This window comes from Haemaphysalis longicornis, unplaced genomic scaffold, assembly GCF_048455015.1.
Source record: "Haemaphysalis longicornis isolate Haplotype H1 unplaced genomic scaffold, Haemaphysalis longicornis Haplotype H1 scaffold_4, whole genome shotgun sequence".
Classification (NCBI taxonomy): Eukaryota; Metazoa; Arthropoda; class Arachnida; order Ixodida; family Ixodidae; genus Haemaphysalis; species Haemaphysalis longicornis.
Genome location: NW_027526361.1, coordinates 105,035,419 through 105,049,326, shown reverse-complemented (window position 1 = coordinate 105,049,326; position 13,908 = coordinate 105,035,419). Strand labels below are relative to the sequence as shown.

Below are 13,908 nucleotides of genomic sequence, written 5' to 3'. Positions count from 1 at the left end.
TTCACTACAACACACCTCATAAGCCCAGGTTTCACTTTAATATGTGAAACTAAATTTTGATAAATCTGATAGTACGATCTGTATGCAGGTTTGCATGCGATGTGGTATGGAAATGTTGCAGTTACTCAAATCTTCAGATGAGTCTTGTTTTGAGTGTTGAAGGGGGAATTTTTTCAAATGAAAATTTTGCTGTTGCACAGAAATTTCAACCTGTTCACAGTAACGAAAAAATTTTTCCGCATGTATTCTTGGGTTCCCCCTAAAAAAAAAATCAGTTTTATGCAGTCTGCATAAAAACAGCTGTGTACATGTGCAAACTGTATATGTGTTCTTTGCTCAGAAAATTCAGTTTCAGAGAATGTTTACTGCCACTTAGCCGTCAATTCTATGAAATGTCAATTTTCTGGGCAATATGAACAAATGTTCTGATGTTCTTTCAAAAGCGTGAAAAAGTTCTCCTAGATTATGTTTGAATTGTCAGTTGAAGTGTGAAACCTTGTACTTATGGCTTGTAATACGTAGTATTTATATCGTAATTATTTTTATATTACATTGCTATTTCTGATTCCCACACATACCATTTTTGCATGATGTGCTTGTTCAACTTTAAAGATTTTTTTATATATAAGAAAAGGTGTGGTTGGTATTCCAATGCAAAAAACATGTACTTAAGGGGATGCTGAAGTGCCAAAACAAGCTGGTTAAATCGGTGAATGCATTGCTGACAACGCACTGTTGAAAGCAGTTGCTATGTTATATTACAGAAATGGCACAAGCATGAAAACTGCTACCGCTGCGCCACACATTATTTTGTACAACTTGTGGTGCTACAAATCCTGTATGCTACAAATGGGGACCGCCGGAGCTTGTAAAGTGGTGTTTTTTTTTTTTTTTTTTCTGGAGAGAACAGCAAGATATTTCCGGCAAATTTTGTTGAACATGTCATTTAAAACTATACGTTTTTCTTTTTAAAACACAACATTTAGCTACTAAACGTGACAAGCAGGCAGTGAGAACCTCGTTTTGGTTTCAATTTGGTAGCTTAATGTTTTGCCTCGGCGTACAAGTGCCCCGGCTGAATGCTACAGTAATGGTCGGTTCTTGTTGCTATTGTGATAGTGTATAACATTACGTTAGCGGCAAAAGTCTGATCTTCTGCAATAGCCGGCGGCAACAGTGGGATATTATTAGTGCACACTGACTAGGCAACAAAACTAGCCATCGACTTTACAGCTCACCAGGCCAGACAGTTGCACAGTACTTTCTACACCTTCCCCTAGATGGCAGCGCCTCACGGCTGTGTAGGTCTTGAAGTTTGTGGAGGGGAAGAAAAAAAAACAGTTATGGTTATTTACTTCTAAACCACGTGCCGTTTATGGTCGGATGAAAGCAGAAAAGAGCTTTTAGACGTACATGTCTTCTTTCATTTCAAACAAAAAGTAATTGAGCTTTTGGTGTCGAATTTTTAAAGCACCCAGAACTGGAATAACAGGGAAATGTGTTAGGCAGATGTTATGTGTATATTTCTAATAGCAGTGAGGAGTGTATTCCCGAATGTTAGTGGAAGCATATTGTTGCTCCTTTTGCAATATGGTGGAGTAGTAAGTGGTCTTGTTGAAGCTCAACAAGGATATTGGCGTAGGCATGAATGGATCACCTGGATAAATGCGTCACATGTCACCAGTTTGCTCATGTAGCACTGCAGTGAGGGTGCAGTTTGAGATTTGAACAGAAATTGGCATGCAAGTAAAACTGGTCACTGGACTACATTACGACGAAGCCTCCTTGCGTAACGTTTGCCTACTTACTCATTCTTTGGAAGGCACGTTATTAAAGGATGTACGAGTGATTGGTTGTTGCTTTGTCGTTTGCGCTGATGCACAGTGCTATATTGGACTAAAAAATCCCTTTTGTCCTTTCTTTCCGCCCCCTCTCTTTTTGCAGCGAGAAGACTTAATAGGTTTGTAAAGCACTATGAGCCTTTGATGTACAATCACAATGACGTCCACGAGCGTCACATGCGCATCAAGAGGTCTCCCCAGGATAGGGACGCAGCACTGCACCTCAAATTTCACTCACACAACAGGTGAGCACTGCCGGTCGGGTGTACGTAGCATTCGCTCACTGTCTGTTCTGTCGCTTTGTGCGTGCAGCTGTCGCTTTGTGCGTGCAGTTAACTTTTGACACGGGCTATTTACGATAGAGCTCCCGGTCCAGCTGTCCTTGGCTTACACTAATGAACTTACTATTGTCCTTAAAGAAGAAAGTGTATGACAGCTGCATCTTACCGGTACTCACCTACGGGACAGAAACTTGGAGGCTCACTAAGAGGGTTCAACTTAAATTGGGGACGACTCCGAGAGCAATGGAACGAAAGATGATTGGTGTAACGTTAAGGGACAAGAAGAGAACGGAGTGGGTCAGGGAACAAATGCATGTTAACGACATATTAGTGGAAGTTAAGAAGAAGAAATGGGCGTGAACAGGGCATGTAATGCAAAGGCAAGATAACCGGTGGTCATTAAGGGTAACAGAGCGGATCCCTAGAGAAGGCAAGCATTGCAGGGGGCGGCAGAAAGTTAGATGGGCAGATGAGATCAATAAGTTTGCAGGGGTAAATTGGACGCAGTTAGCATAGGACCGGGATAAATGGAGATCCATGGGAGAGGTCTTTGCCCTGCAGTGGGTGTAGATAAGATGATGGTGATGATGAGGACGAAGGGTTATGCGTCCAGCCTAATTATTACCCACTGCTTGCTCATGTGCGTTTTAATTAAGAGGCAAACATTTCAAAAGTGTATTCGGGGGATGACAAGTTTCGATGGGGTTGTTGAGTTAGAGTCGTTATTTGAACAATACCATTTGTGAGCAGTTTCCCTGTGTGCGTGTAGATTAATTTCTTAGGCACGTTTTTTGGGTGCGTAGTCTTGGGGTTCAGGAATGTGGTTGCAGCTCTATTTGTATCAATCATTATTCTTACCTAAGATGCGTGGGATACCTGTACAGTATAATTCACGTGCTTAACAGTGTTGGCATTTGCTGTGAAAGCTTCATGTTAACATTTGGTGGTTTGATTTGCTCAAGTGATCCACCCGTTGAGGTCTAGCAACCATGCCATGTTTGCCTTAAAGGGGCCCTAAATAGGCTGCCAAATGTTACGATTTTGCGTGCGCAGTCACTGGAGTACTATCCAAGGAACGTCATCCCGCAAAAATTGTTTAAATTCGTTAAGTATTAGCCGAGTTATCGCTCATTAAAAGGGGCCGCCCATAAGGCCTGGGGCTCTCCTCCTCTAGTAGCTCCTCCGAAGCACTGTGGTGGTCTTGCGCCGTCATCGACCCGGCGCAAGACCACCGAGAGAAACAGGGCAATCCATCACCCTCCTTGATGTACGTGCAGTCATTGGCTGCGCCAAGCCCTGCGCACGCTTTTTTTTTTTTTTAGCACTCGACGCGCATGCTCCGCCCACCAGATTCCGGTTGCACGGTGAGCGCTGTCGCTGTGGTTCGCGTTCGCGGCGCCGCACTGGGCAGTGTCTCGTGCGTCATAGAGGCGTGTCAGAGCCGGAAAGAACTGCGTCAGAGCGCGCAAGTGTGGCGGCAAGGTATGGTTGGTGAGCCAGGAGAGAAAGTGAAATCTTTTTTTCGTGTTTGTGCGGCCCCTGCTTTAGGCAGAGGTGTAATATTTGGTACACGTTGTCGTGAAGGGGTACTCTAGCGATTGCGCGATTGAAATGGCGACCTTCGGAAGCCTATTTAGGGCCCCTTTAAATTTATGTACTTTGACTGTGCACACAAGGTCCAGAAAAAGCAAAGCTTTGAATTCACTGCTAACTTTTTACGCGTAAAATTCTAAAGTATATTACCGTAACAGGCACCCATTGCCGTCATTATAAGACAGGGCCTAGCTGCATTAAATGGAGGCAAAAAAATGGCAGCATCTCCACTCCGTGGATGATGGCGAGGGTGCGGAGTACAGGGACTCGAAATGGCATCCAAGTTGCGCCCCGAGTGACATTCGATTTGAGCCGTGAGTTGCACCTTGATTATTCCCCAAATGAAACTGCAACTCACGGCTCAAATCGAATTTCGCTTGATTTTCGCTTGATGGTGGTGTGTGCACGGATGGACACAGACGGACATTGGGAGGTCCTAAGGTACTCCACACCGTTACAGGCGAGGGAGTAAGCCGTTTGACTCTCGGGTACTAACTCACGGTCGTAGCCCAATGGGTAAGACTAACTCTGTCTGCTCTACCAGACACAGGCTTGAATCCTGCCAGTGCCTGTGTGATTTTTTGCAATTGTAAATGCTATGTGCACAGACGCGGACGGACATTGTGCAGTCCTAAGGTACTCGGCACCTAATAAGCTCAGGTCCAGTGTGGGGTGCTGTTCGACATCTTGCAGCCGCCATCAGGCCACGCATGGACCTTGCTTGTTCACCGTCACCGTGTTCTCGCTTTGATCTGTTCCAGACACTTCCACTTGAGGTTAAAACGTGACGCATCTGTATTCAGCAATGACCTTGTGATAGAATCCCACGACAGGAAGCCGCTGGCTGTCGACCTGTCGCACATTTACTCTGGGCATTTACTAGGTAAGTTCCGCCATCGTGATCGCCTGCCACCTGGACCCGCAGTCTCCTTCTCTCTAATCCACAGCATGGCTGTGTTGTTGTTGTTGTTGTTGTGGGACTGACTTCATACAAGGAAGCCGTGTGTTCACATCCGGCATTTATTCGTTTACTTATTTGCAATTCTTCCAGAGCCAAGAGGTACTACAGAAGGTAGTTGGGATACAGTGCTACGACAATCAACAGTGGGAGTGTATGAGAGGGAGTGCATAGTATTACTAAACACGTTAAAAGAACGGACCACCGATTTATGTTGCGTATATGTTCTCTAGCTCATATGAAAGCCAGCGTTTTATATAGCCCGGTAACCACATGCCATTTATAAACAAATTGGCGAAAAAATTTTAATTTGGCACCTAACTTTCCGAAATCTGAAGGGTGGCGGTTTGTAGTGTGCAAAATTGACACTACAGTATGTGTCCCGGTCACGTGACCTGCAAACCTAGCAGCTACTGCAACTGCTGAAATGTTTGTTCACCTATTGGAAACCCTTTAACGCATATATTTGTATAAGTTTAAATTGTATAAGTATTTTAAACATTATTTTGAAAATTTTTAAGACACGCCACCCGCCGCCGCTGGGTTGCTCTCAGTGTGGCTAACTAAGCCATTATGCCCAGAATCAATGGCAGCGTTCAGTAAACAGACCCAGTGAAGGAGCTTTGATGATTCTGTCCGAGTCAGGGGCTTTTCTTCTGTCGAAATATTTGATTTAAGTTTCCAAATACGCCAATGTCAGCTTAAAAAGAAAAAGGACGCGCCCGGGGAGAATCGAACTGCCGTCCTCCACAACGTGAAGCCAGATTCTGCCTATCGTCCATCCTAACAGATGGAGCCTTTGTGCAAAGTAGACTACCGAATAAAAAGAAAACACATAAAGGAATTAGAAAGCCTGCGTTTCACATTTTTTTTAGCTGGGGACAAGTTTTTAGATATCGCTTTTCATCTCGCGTACAGACAAAAGTATGTTGCCGGGCTACTGTATGTCATGGTTGGCCGCATTATTTTTGGGAGGACACATACAGCTCACAGATCTGAAAATTTCGATTTAAAAAGTTGTAGGGCGTTATCAGCAAAACCGTTTCTCGTCAAGGTGCTTTAAGGGATGCCCTTTCATTTGGGATAGAGAACATATGCTCGACAAAAATCAGTTGTCTGTCCCTTTAACAAGTGAGGTTTTGTGCGGCAGTCTTGGATTGGGTATGTTCTGAAATGGCGGTAGTCGAGGCAGGAAGGTGGTTCCAGCCAACACTGGTTCCTGGGATGAAGTAATCGTTATATAAGTTAGTCCGACAAGAAGGAACACCAACTTCATTAAGGTGGTCTTTGCGGGATGAAATATATGCAGGCTGAAGTATTAGCTGTCCTTTTCTGTGAGCAATGTGGGAACTGCTGTAGCAACCGGATCCTTCATATAGAAATGTTGTATAAACAGTGTTTGTTGGAAATGATTTTTCTTTAATTGAAAGCAAATCGTGAGCTGTTTTTTGATAAGTATACAAATACGGATACACCATATCATTTCAGAAATAAAAGCTTTGTAAAGATTAAATCGAGAGCTAAATATGGTGTGCAATTTATTGAAATGGCAAATTCCGAACCTTCTGAATTGCTTATATCCATCATTTCTGGATACAATGGAGAGTTCCCACTCTTTGCTTGCCTACGGAAGTCTAAGTAAAATGTACTTCCTCCAGCAATCGTAATTTTTGTGTACATTTTGTTTTCGGTCCCTTCAGTCGTAAAGAACATGTACTTCCTTTGGCCTTGCTGGTTATGTGTCATTTTGGTGATGTATGTGTTGACCACTAGTTCTGTCATTTTCCCTTATATTGCCGTACCTTGTTCGATACTCTGTATGTGTTTTGCATTGTTTGCGCTCGATATTTTGCAATGTGTTTGAGCATTGATATTTTATTTCATATAATACGTTTTGAGCGTTCAATATTTTACAATGTGTTGTGAATTATGTTGTGCTCATGTTGTCTGGAGCGTCTACTGTCTGGTGTCAAAGGCCCAGTCGGGTGGCTTTCAGTGTCGCCTTTTTCCTTGGCACCAATACAAACCACAATTGAACGTTGTTCTGTCAATAAACATAAACAAAACGTCAAAAACGTCAACCGGCTATGCCTCACGGTTGTTGTACCCCCCCCCCCCCTCCACTCTCGGCGCAGGGGAGCCGTCGAGCCACGTGTTTGGGGCCCTGCACGATGGCATCTTTGAGGGGCGCATTGAGACGCCCCTGGGCCACTACTATGTGGAGCGTTCGGACAGGTACTTTGCTGAGGCCAAGCCCTACCACTCCATCATGTACGCGGCCAGCGACGTGGAGATGCACCCGGGCGGCGACACCAACGACGTCGAGAGAAACAGCAACGACGCTCGGCCAGGCTGTGGCATCACGGAAGATGTGCGGCACTGGATGGACACCGTCGCCAACAGCGCTGTGCCAGACGTGGAGGTGAGCGCTGCGCTGTGTCTGTTGGGGCATCTGCCGCGCTGGTTAGTGGTTAAAGGGGTCGTGCAGACAAAACGCAAGGTTGGTTCATTCGAAAGATTGCCTCGCTAGAATCATACTGACAGCACTTTTAGTGCACACTTCGCTCAAATAAGCCATATAATTAGGAAAAAAGGGAATGGCCATGCAACCGCAGCTGAACCTGTGATGTCATATGCCCAACTGTGCGATTGGCTGAGGCCGGCTAAAGCAAACTCAAATTAGGCAGGGCTTATGTGCTTGCCGAACGAGCTATTTGCACTTTTAGGGCACATTTCTTTTATAGCAGTAAGAATGGTGGGGTAAACAATGAAAGTTACGAAAATACACGTAAACATAGAAGTACTGATATGCACTGCTGTTGGTACTGGGCACACTATGTTCGTTTTAGCTGCGCAGCAGTCCACCGCTTTGGAGTTCTCTTACGCCACACTGGCCGATTGGCGTTACCAATGTTGTATTATGTAACCCTGTTGGTCGAGCATACCCTATGTTTCACGAAACGATTAAGCTTTCTACCGTAACAAAAACAAGCACAAATACGGTCAAAAATAGAGCAACGGCGGTCAACAGTCTGCGGCTCCATATAGTAGTGCCATCTGAGAGGACTGACTGTAAGCAAGGCTGCAGAGCCTAATGACACACTGGAAGTGCGTTTGAATACCCACCCTTGTGACTTCATGACAGACGTCAGGAAAACACACGATTTGGCGGGAGAATCAAAATTTTAACCTAAATCTATTCATTTCTCAGTGAATATAGCATTGTTTGCTGCCGGACAAGTGCTAGGGGCAGTATAAAAACACGAAATCTTTCGAATAAAACAAATTTGTATTTTCTCTACATGGCCCCTTTAAGTAGTTGTGGGCACAAAGTCGTGGGATTGTCTGTGTCGCGGCGACTGGTTTTTGTAGTAGAAGCTCAGGGTGGGACTGCTAATGTATGGACAGTCTTGGTGAATGTTTAAGGCCTCCAAAATTGTATTCACTGGGATATACATAAATTTTCTTCCCCGCAAAATGCCGGTAAAAGTCGCCCCATATTTTATGTAATCGTCGTTGACACACGTAATTTTTTTCTAACCAAAATTAGGCTGCAATTGTCTCTCTTATCTTCTGTTTGCCAAGTTCTCTTCTTATTTTTTATCAGTCCTTACTTACCGTTCGTCTATTTAACGCTTGTTTTGTGTTTTAAACTGTGTAAATACTCCAAGATGAGTTGTAGAGAGCTCTGTGCTAGGCTCACTGCTGCATTCACAATGTGAATGATAAGAGTTCGCCGAAGCAAACTCTTTGCTGAAACTAAGAGTTCACTAGCGCCACTTTGGCGTGTTCGAAAAAAAGCTTTGAATACTGGTGAAACTCAATTTCGAAGTAATCGTCGTGCCGCCCTCAAAAAAGTAATTATGCATACGACGAAAGGGGCACCTCAACTTAGAGAAGCGAGATTATTTGGTCGTACGTCTTCCAGGGTCATAAAAATCATGTCATCTATAGGCTTTGCAAGTGCTTGTTAATTTTGACTCTGGTCGTTGCTCAGTGCTACTAGGTGGTAGTGCTTTGAGGCAAGGTTCAGGGAAAATTGCTTCCTCGCTCTTGACTTCTAAAAGGCTTGTCAGAGGTGTGTATCATAGGAAACAAAGCCAGCTAGGCCACAAGCATCAGCACGCATTTTTAAAACTAGCCAAGGAGAAAAGAATGTTAGCCAAGTTTTGCCTCTATGCTTGTATGATACTTTTCAGCTGCACTCATGTAAGCTGAATCGTCATCATCATGTATTGTACCCTTGAGGGCCCCTTGAGGGGTATAACATAACAGGAGGGCAGGTACAAAATTCTGTAATGGTTGATGGTCGATGGTACAGAGACAGGTTCATAATAAAATGACAGCAACATAGGCAAATATATAAATACATGGAAGGAACAGTATCACTCAAAAAGCTAACAACAACTGAAATGAGCTGAGATTAATTGCTTGAACGTTAAGGGGTTGCGTTCGTTGACTATGTTTCGGGCAGGTTATTCCAACCTTTAATGGCTGCAGGTAAAAACGATTCAGTGAAAGCATTATTTGACCCGTGTAAACACTATAAAATTAACGAGTTAATAAGAGGCGACGCGATGAACAGGCCGGTGGGAGGAAAACTGTACTGCGTTGTGTGGGGAAATTATAGTGTAGCTTGTGTAAAAGGCAGAGCCGAGAAACTTTACGGTGGATTTCATGGGAGGGGAGGCTGAGAGATAATTAAGTAGCGCAAATACTTGAGCGCGGGTTGTATTGTGAAGAAAAAAAATCATGTTATCGAAGGTTTTTTTGGGGGGCCTAGCTGGTATAGTCTAGAGTTCAATACTGGTGTGCGCTGCATACTTGGACGAGGGACAGTAAAACGATATGATGGTGGGCAATCAAATGACCGTTAGTTATAAGCACGTGATGGGGAGTGTGCATTCTTTCTGAAATAGGTTAAACAAGATATCTTTGTGTGCATGCACTCACGTGCCATGGGATTTTTTTTTTTTTTTGCTTCATCGCTGTTATCTCCTTATCGTTGAGTGCTATTGTGGGCACGCTGAAGGCCTTAATCACTTCCTGAACCCTTTGCTCCTTTGAGCAAGATAGCACACTTGCTTGCTTGAACTTTGGTTTGCACCCACACTTTGCGCAGTGGGCTGCTAGAAGGCCCGGCGATTGCAGTCGATTGCAAGCATTGTGTGTTCCCGCAATCTGCCATCCCGTTTGTCCTATGTAGGATCCACCACAGGGGAATGGAATTCTATAAACAACTCTAACTGCGCACTTTAACACTATGTTTGCAATCGACTGCAATTGCCGGGCCATCTAGCAGCCCACTGCGCAAAGTGCAGGTTCAAACCAAAGTTCAAGCAAGCAAGTGTGCTGTCACACTCAAGGATAATCATGAGATAGCAGGGACAGCCTGAGTCACGTGGTTGGCCACAAATGCACCACAGGGAAAAATGAATTTCACTTGGATCCCTTTGATTGTCCTGTTTAAGCTAGTCCAAAATTATCTCAGCTGGTTGCCACCAAGGACTGGGATGACACAGAAGGGTATAGTGATTCAGGGCATACAATAAAAATGTGGTTGTTTGCTCTTCCATAGGAACCGGTAAAACACAAAAGTGAAATGTACCTTCCCATGAGCAGTTGAATATTTATTGTGCATCGATATGAACTTGCACGTCGCTATTGATATTTCGTCGGTATGGCACCGTTAGACGCATCAACGTTAGACACTGGATTGCATGCCCCGGAGCATTGCGTAAATCTGACTGAAACCACAGGTGCTTGCAAACCGTCCTCGCGAACGAAAAGAAACGGGTTGTCAGCGAATCGTTTGGTGAACACATGGTCCGCTGCAGCGAAAGGAGCAAAGGAGCAGCGGACCGGGTCCGGCGGCCGGCAGCAGATCGCAGAGGCCACGCAGCACCATCTGCAAGGCTATAAGGCGCGTTTGTCGTCCCATTCACGCGTCCGTTCGTAGCGCAGTCGGCAGCACGTTTCGTACCTCCTGTCGCGGCCAGAGAGTCGTGGAATCGAAACGGGGCGCCGCTGCGTCAATTGCACTTTTTCTGGCGACGTCACTTCCGTGATGGATATCATGTCACCAAAATCTTTGTGTAGCAGGGAATAAAACACTTTCGTGTTAAAACACGTCTGTTTATGGCTTGTAAACCCTCCTCACACCACCACATTGGTGCATAATCTTTGTACTGATCAAAGGCAATAGAGGGTCATGCATATCTCCTAGTCGGCTGTCCGCGAGGGTGCTGTCTACAAGGCTGCCATGCTGCGGGGGGGCCCATAAAATGTATCCGTTTCTTCCTACTTGGCCTACCCAAATAGGATGACCACCCGCTGCCCATAGCTGTTTCTCCCTTGCCTCTTCCCTGGTAGTTTTAATAAACGTTCTCTCTCTCCCCTTGCCCTTCCCAGAAGGAGAGCCGGAGCAAGCCTCGCCGGACGGTGCGCTCCCCGCCATCGAGCCCCGATGACCACCACCACCTGACGGAGGCCCCCCAGGCCAAGTACCTGCGGTCGGCAGCGGCAGGCGGCCTGCACTTGGGGGCCGGCAGCGGCGGGTCGAGCTACCTGCCCAAGCGGCGCGTGTGCAACCTGTTTGTGCAGACAGACACCTACCTGTGGGACCACATCATCAGCACGGGCAGGGACCCCAACAAGGCGCGCGAGGAGATCTCCTCCCTCATTGCCCAGCACGTCGAGGCCGCCAGCCGCATCTACCGCTCCACCAACTTCAACGGCATCCGCGACATCAAGTTCGCCGTACAGCGCATACGGGTCAGTGGAGCCTCTGTTCCCACTGTCTGCCTTACCCTTCCCTTTTCACCTAGTCCTGGGAGGGTAGCGATACCTGGCTCTTATTCGTCTCCCTGGGAGGCAGTGCTGGGTGTTACTGGTTTCGTGTTCTTGGAGGTGTCCAAGTCTTATTTCCACAGTGACTGTAAGCTGCTAGCACTGTTCACTGATGGTGCCAATAAACTTGAAATTTTGTCATGTCTTCTTTCTACTATATCTATAATAGCTTGTGTTTTATTGCTTCCTTTTTTTAAATTTTAGTTCTGTCTTTGCACTCGTCAAGATTTGGGTTTTCAACGGCTGTAACACCCGTTCAGTGCTTGCATTATTTTGAATGCTTTTATTTATTTAATTTATTTCCTTCTCCATTTTTGCCTTGTTGTTATGGTCCATTTATATGTAGTTTCTTGAGAGGCTGAATTATTAAAGACGCTTTAATTTCTTGTCTTACCAAGAATTCTTTAACTACCCCACTTCAGTATTCCTGCAGACACAGTCTGTATCACTCTGACTATTATGAGTACAAGGATACGTGATGTTTTGTCACCCAGCGAAGCATCATAAGTGTGACTTTTGGTCTGCCAGCTATGTTGGTCAGTGTCTGACGGAGTATATGGACATTACACACTTCCCTTCCGAAACTTGCCTTGTTCGCATCATGAAATGCATACTAAAAAGTTAAAATAAAGAATGCTACATTCTTCCCTCAGGAAAGGTTGCTTTGTGGCACCTCTAAACCATGAGTTGCACCATACTGTGGCAGGCACGTGTCATGTGACGGGTTCTTATAGGGCAGTGTTTGTGGCAGGGGAGAATTGAAGGCATGTGGCTTAGGACAGAGAGCCCTTCCCCTTAGAGATAGCGAAGCTTGGTGAAACATTTTGTCGACTGCTGACGAGAGGAAAGCTGTCTGTTTGATAAACTTCTCAAAACTGCACTGACGGTGATTGTAGTTGTGTTTTCATCGCTAATGCGCTCTTGTGCCAGGAAGACTATTCATTCCTTGTGCTTAGCCTTCCTGTACCTTTGGTGCGAGCAAGGCTTCTCTTAAGCTGGTTCAAGTGTGGAGAGCCCCGAGACTGTCCCTAGCTAACGTGCGTTCTTCCATTGCAGATCAACGACTCGTCTGCGTGCTACGACGACCGTCACCGGCGGACAAACCCCTTCTGTGCGGGCAACCTGGACGCCTCCAACTTCCTGAACCTCAACTCGCTGTCCAACCACGATGACTTCTGCCTGGCCTACGTGTGGACCTTCAGGGACTTCCAGCACGGCACCCTCGGTCTGGCCTGGGTCGCCTCCGTCAACGGTGAGTCTAAATTATCCGCCGATTGCCTCAAAGATTTGTGCAAGCTGTTAGGGAGGAATGTCAAACCTCGAATTGTGGAGTTTATTGGGGAAAGTGCAAAAACTTCCTCAGGTCACATTACATTTGCTCTTTGTTTGCATGGCCGCGGTATTTTTGTATAGTATGTAACCAAATGGATATCTGGTTGCATATATTTTAGCTTCGTTATAGCAAGGATTTTGTTCTATTGAAGTTTGTTATACACCTCGAGCTTCATGATAGCTGTGCCGCCTGCCGCCGCTTCTCCGCAGTGTTTACGGGATGAGCGCTGCGTGGCTGATAGAGGCTCGTGCAGTGTTTTGGTTCTCTTTCGCTTCTTTTTGTCTTTCCATGACCTCAACAACTTGTTATCATGACTTCTGGGAGGAAATAGTACGTTGGGGGCACTTCCAAAAACAGATGCGTCTTGGTAGAGGTCTGGAACGCCAACATGAGCTATCCGGGTGCGCAGTTCTTTGCGCTTCTTGGCCACTCTTATGGGTGTCAGCGACGGCAACAGCATATCGCCACAGTAACCTCCGAATACGTCAGGACAGGGTATATCTATTGTTGCTCCGTTTAGACCTGATACTAGCACAGTGAGGGGCTGGTTTCATTTGCTAGCGCGGACAACGAATGCGGCTTTGTTTCGCATATATACGTCGTATAAAAATATGATTTGGGGATGCAATTACCCAATACCAGACAATAACTTGTGCCTCTTATGGGAATATAAGCCACGGAAAAATGTTAAATATATTTAGGGTTGTTTGTTTTCGGGTTTTATATTTTTTTAAAGTTTAAAGGGGGAGGTAAAAATTGGGTGCTATTTTTCAAAGTCACAATCGGGGGAAAATCGATTTGTTTCGTAAAATCATTACGAAATATTGTTTTTTCCAGGTTGAATCGACAGATGCATAACAGTAATACACTCAGTTTATTTTTTATCAGAAGGAATCATGAATTCCTTGACTCTTAACGCGTAAAACTTGGTTTTTGTTTCAAGTTGGTTAAGGGGGGACATCAGGCTCTACTGGCAAATACTGTCCTAAATTTGGCATTTGTTTGGAAATGGATCAGTAATAATGATGGTAAAGAGCATTGATAACATCCAAG

The 13,908-nt window shown here is 45.3% G+C and overlaps 1 protein-coding gene across 1 annotated transcript in view; it reads left to right on the top strand.

The window, feature by feature from the left end:
• Nucleotides 1-13,908, top strand: part of Kuz (zinc-dependent metalloprotease kuz) — a 56,661-nt gene that overhangs the window by 20,666 nt on the left and 22,087 nt on the right. Inside the window, exons 2-6 of the mRNA XM_077707515.1 lie at nucleotides 1,945-2,086; nucleotides 4,477-4,598; nucleotides 6,809-7,095; nucleotides 11,085-11,447; nucleotides 12,579-12,774. Of these exons, the coding sequence (XP_077563641.1) occupies nucleotides 1,945-2,086; nucleotides 4,477-4,598; nucleotides 6,809-7,095; nucleotides 11,085-11,447; nucleotides 12,579-12,774 (1,110 nt within the window). The remainder of the gene's footprint in view (nucleotides 1-1,944; nucleotides 2,087-4,476; nucleotides 4,599-6,808; nucleotides 7,096-11,084; nucleotides 11,448-12,578; nucleotides 12,775-13,908) is intronic.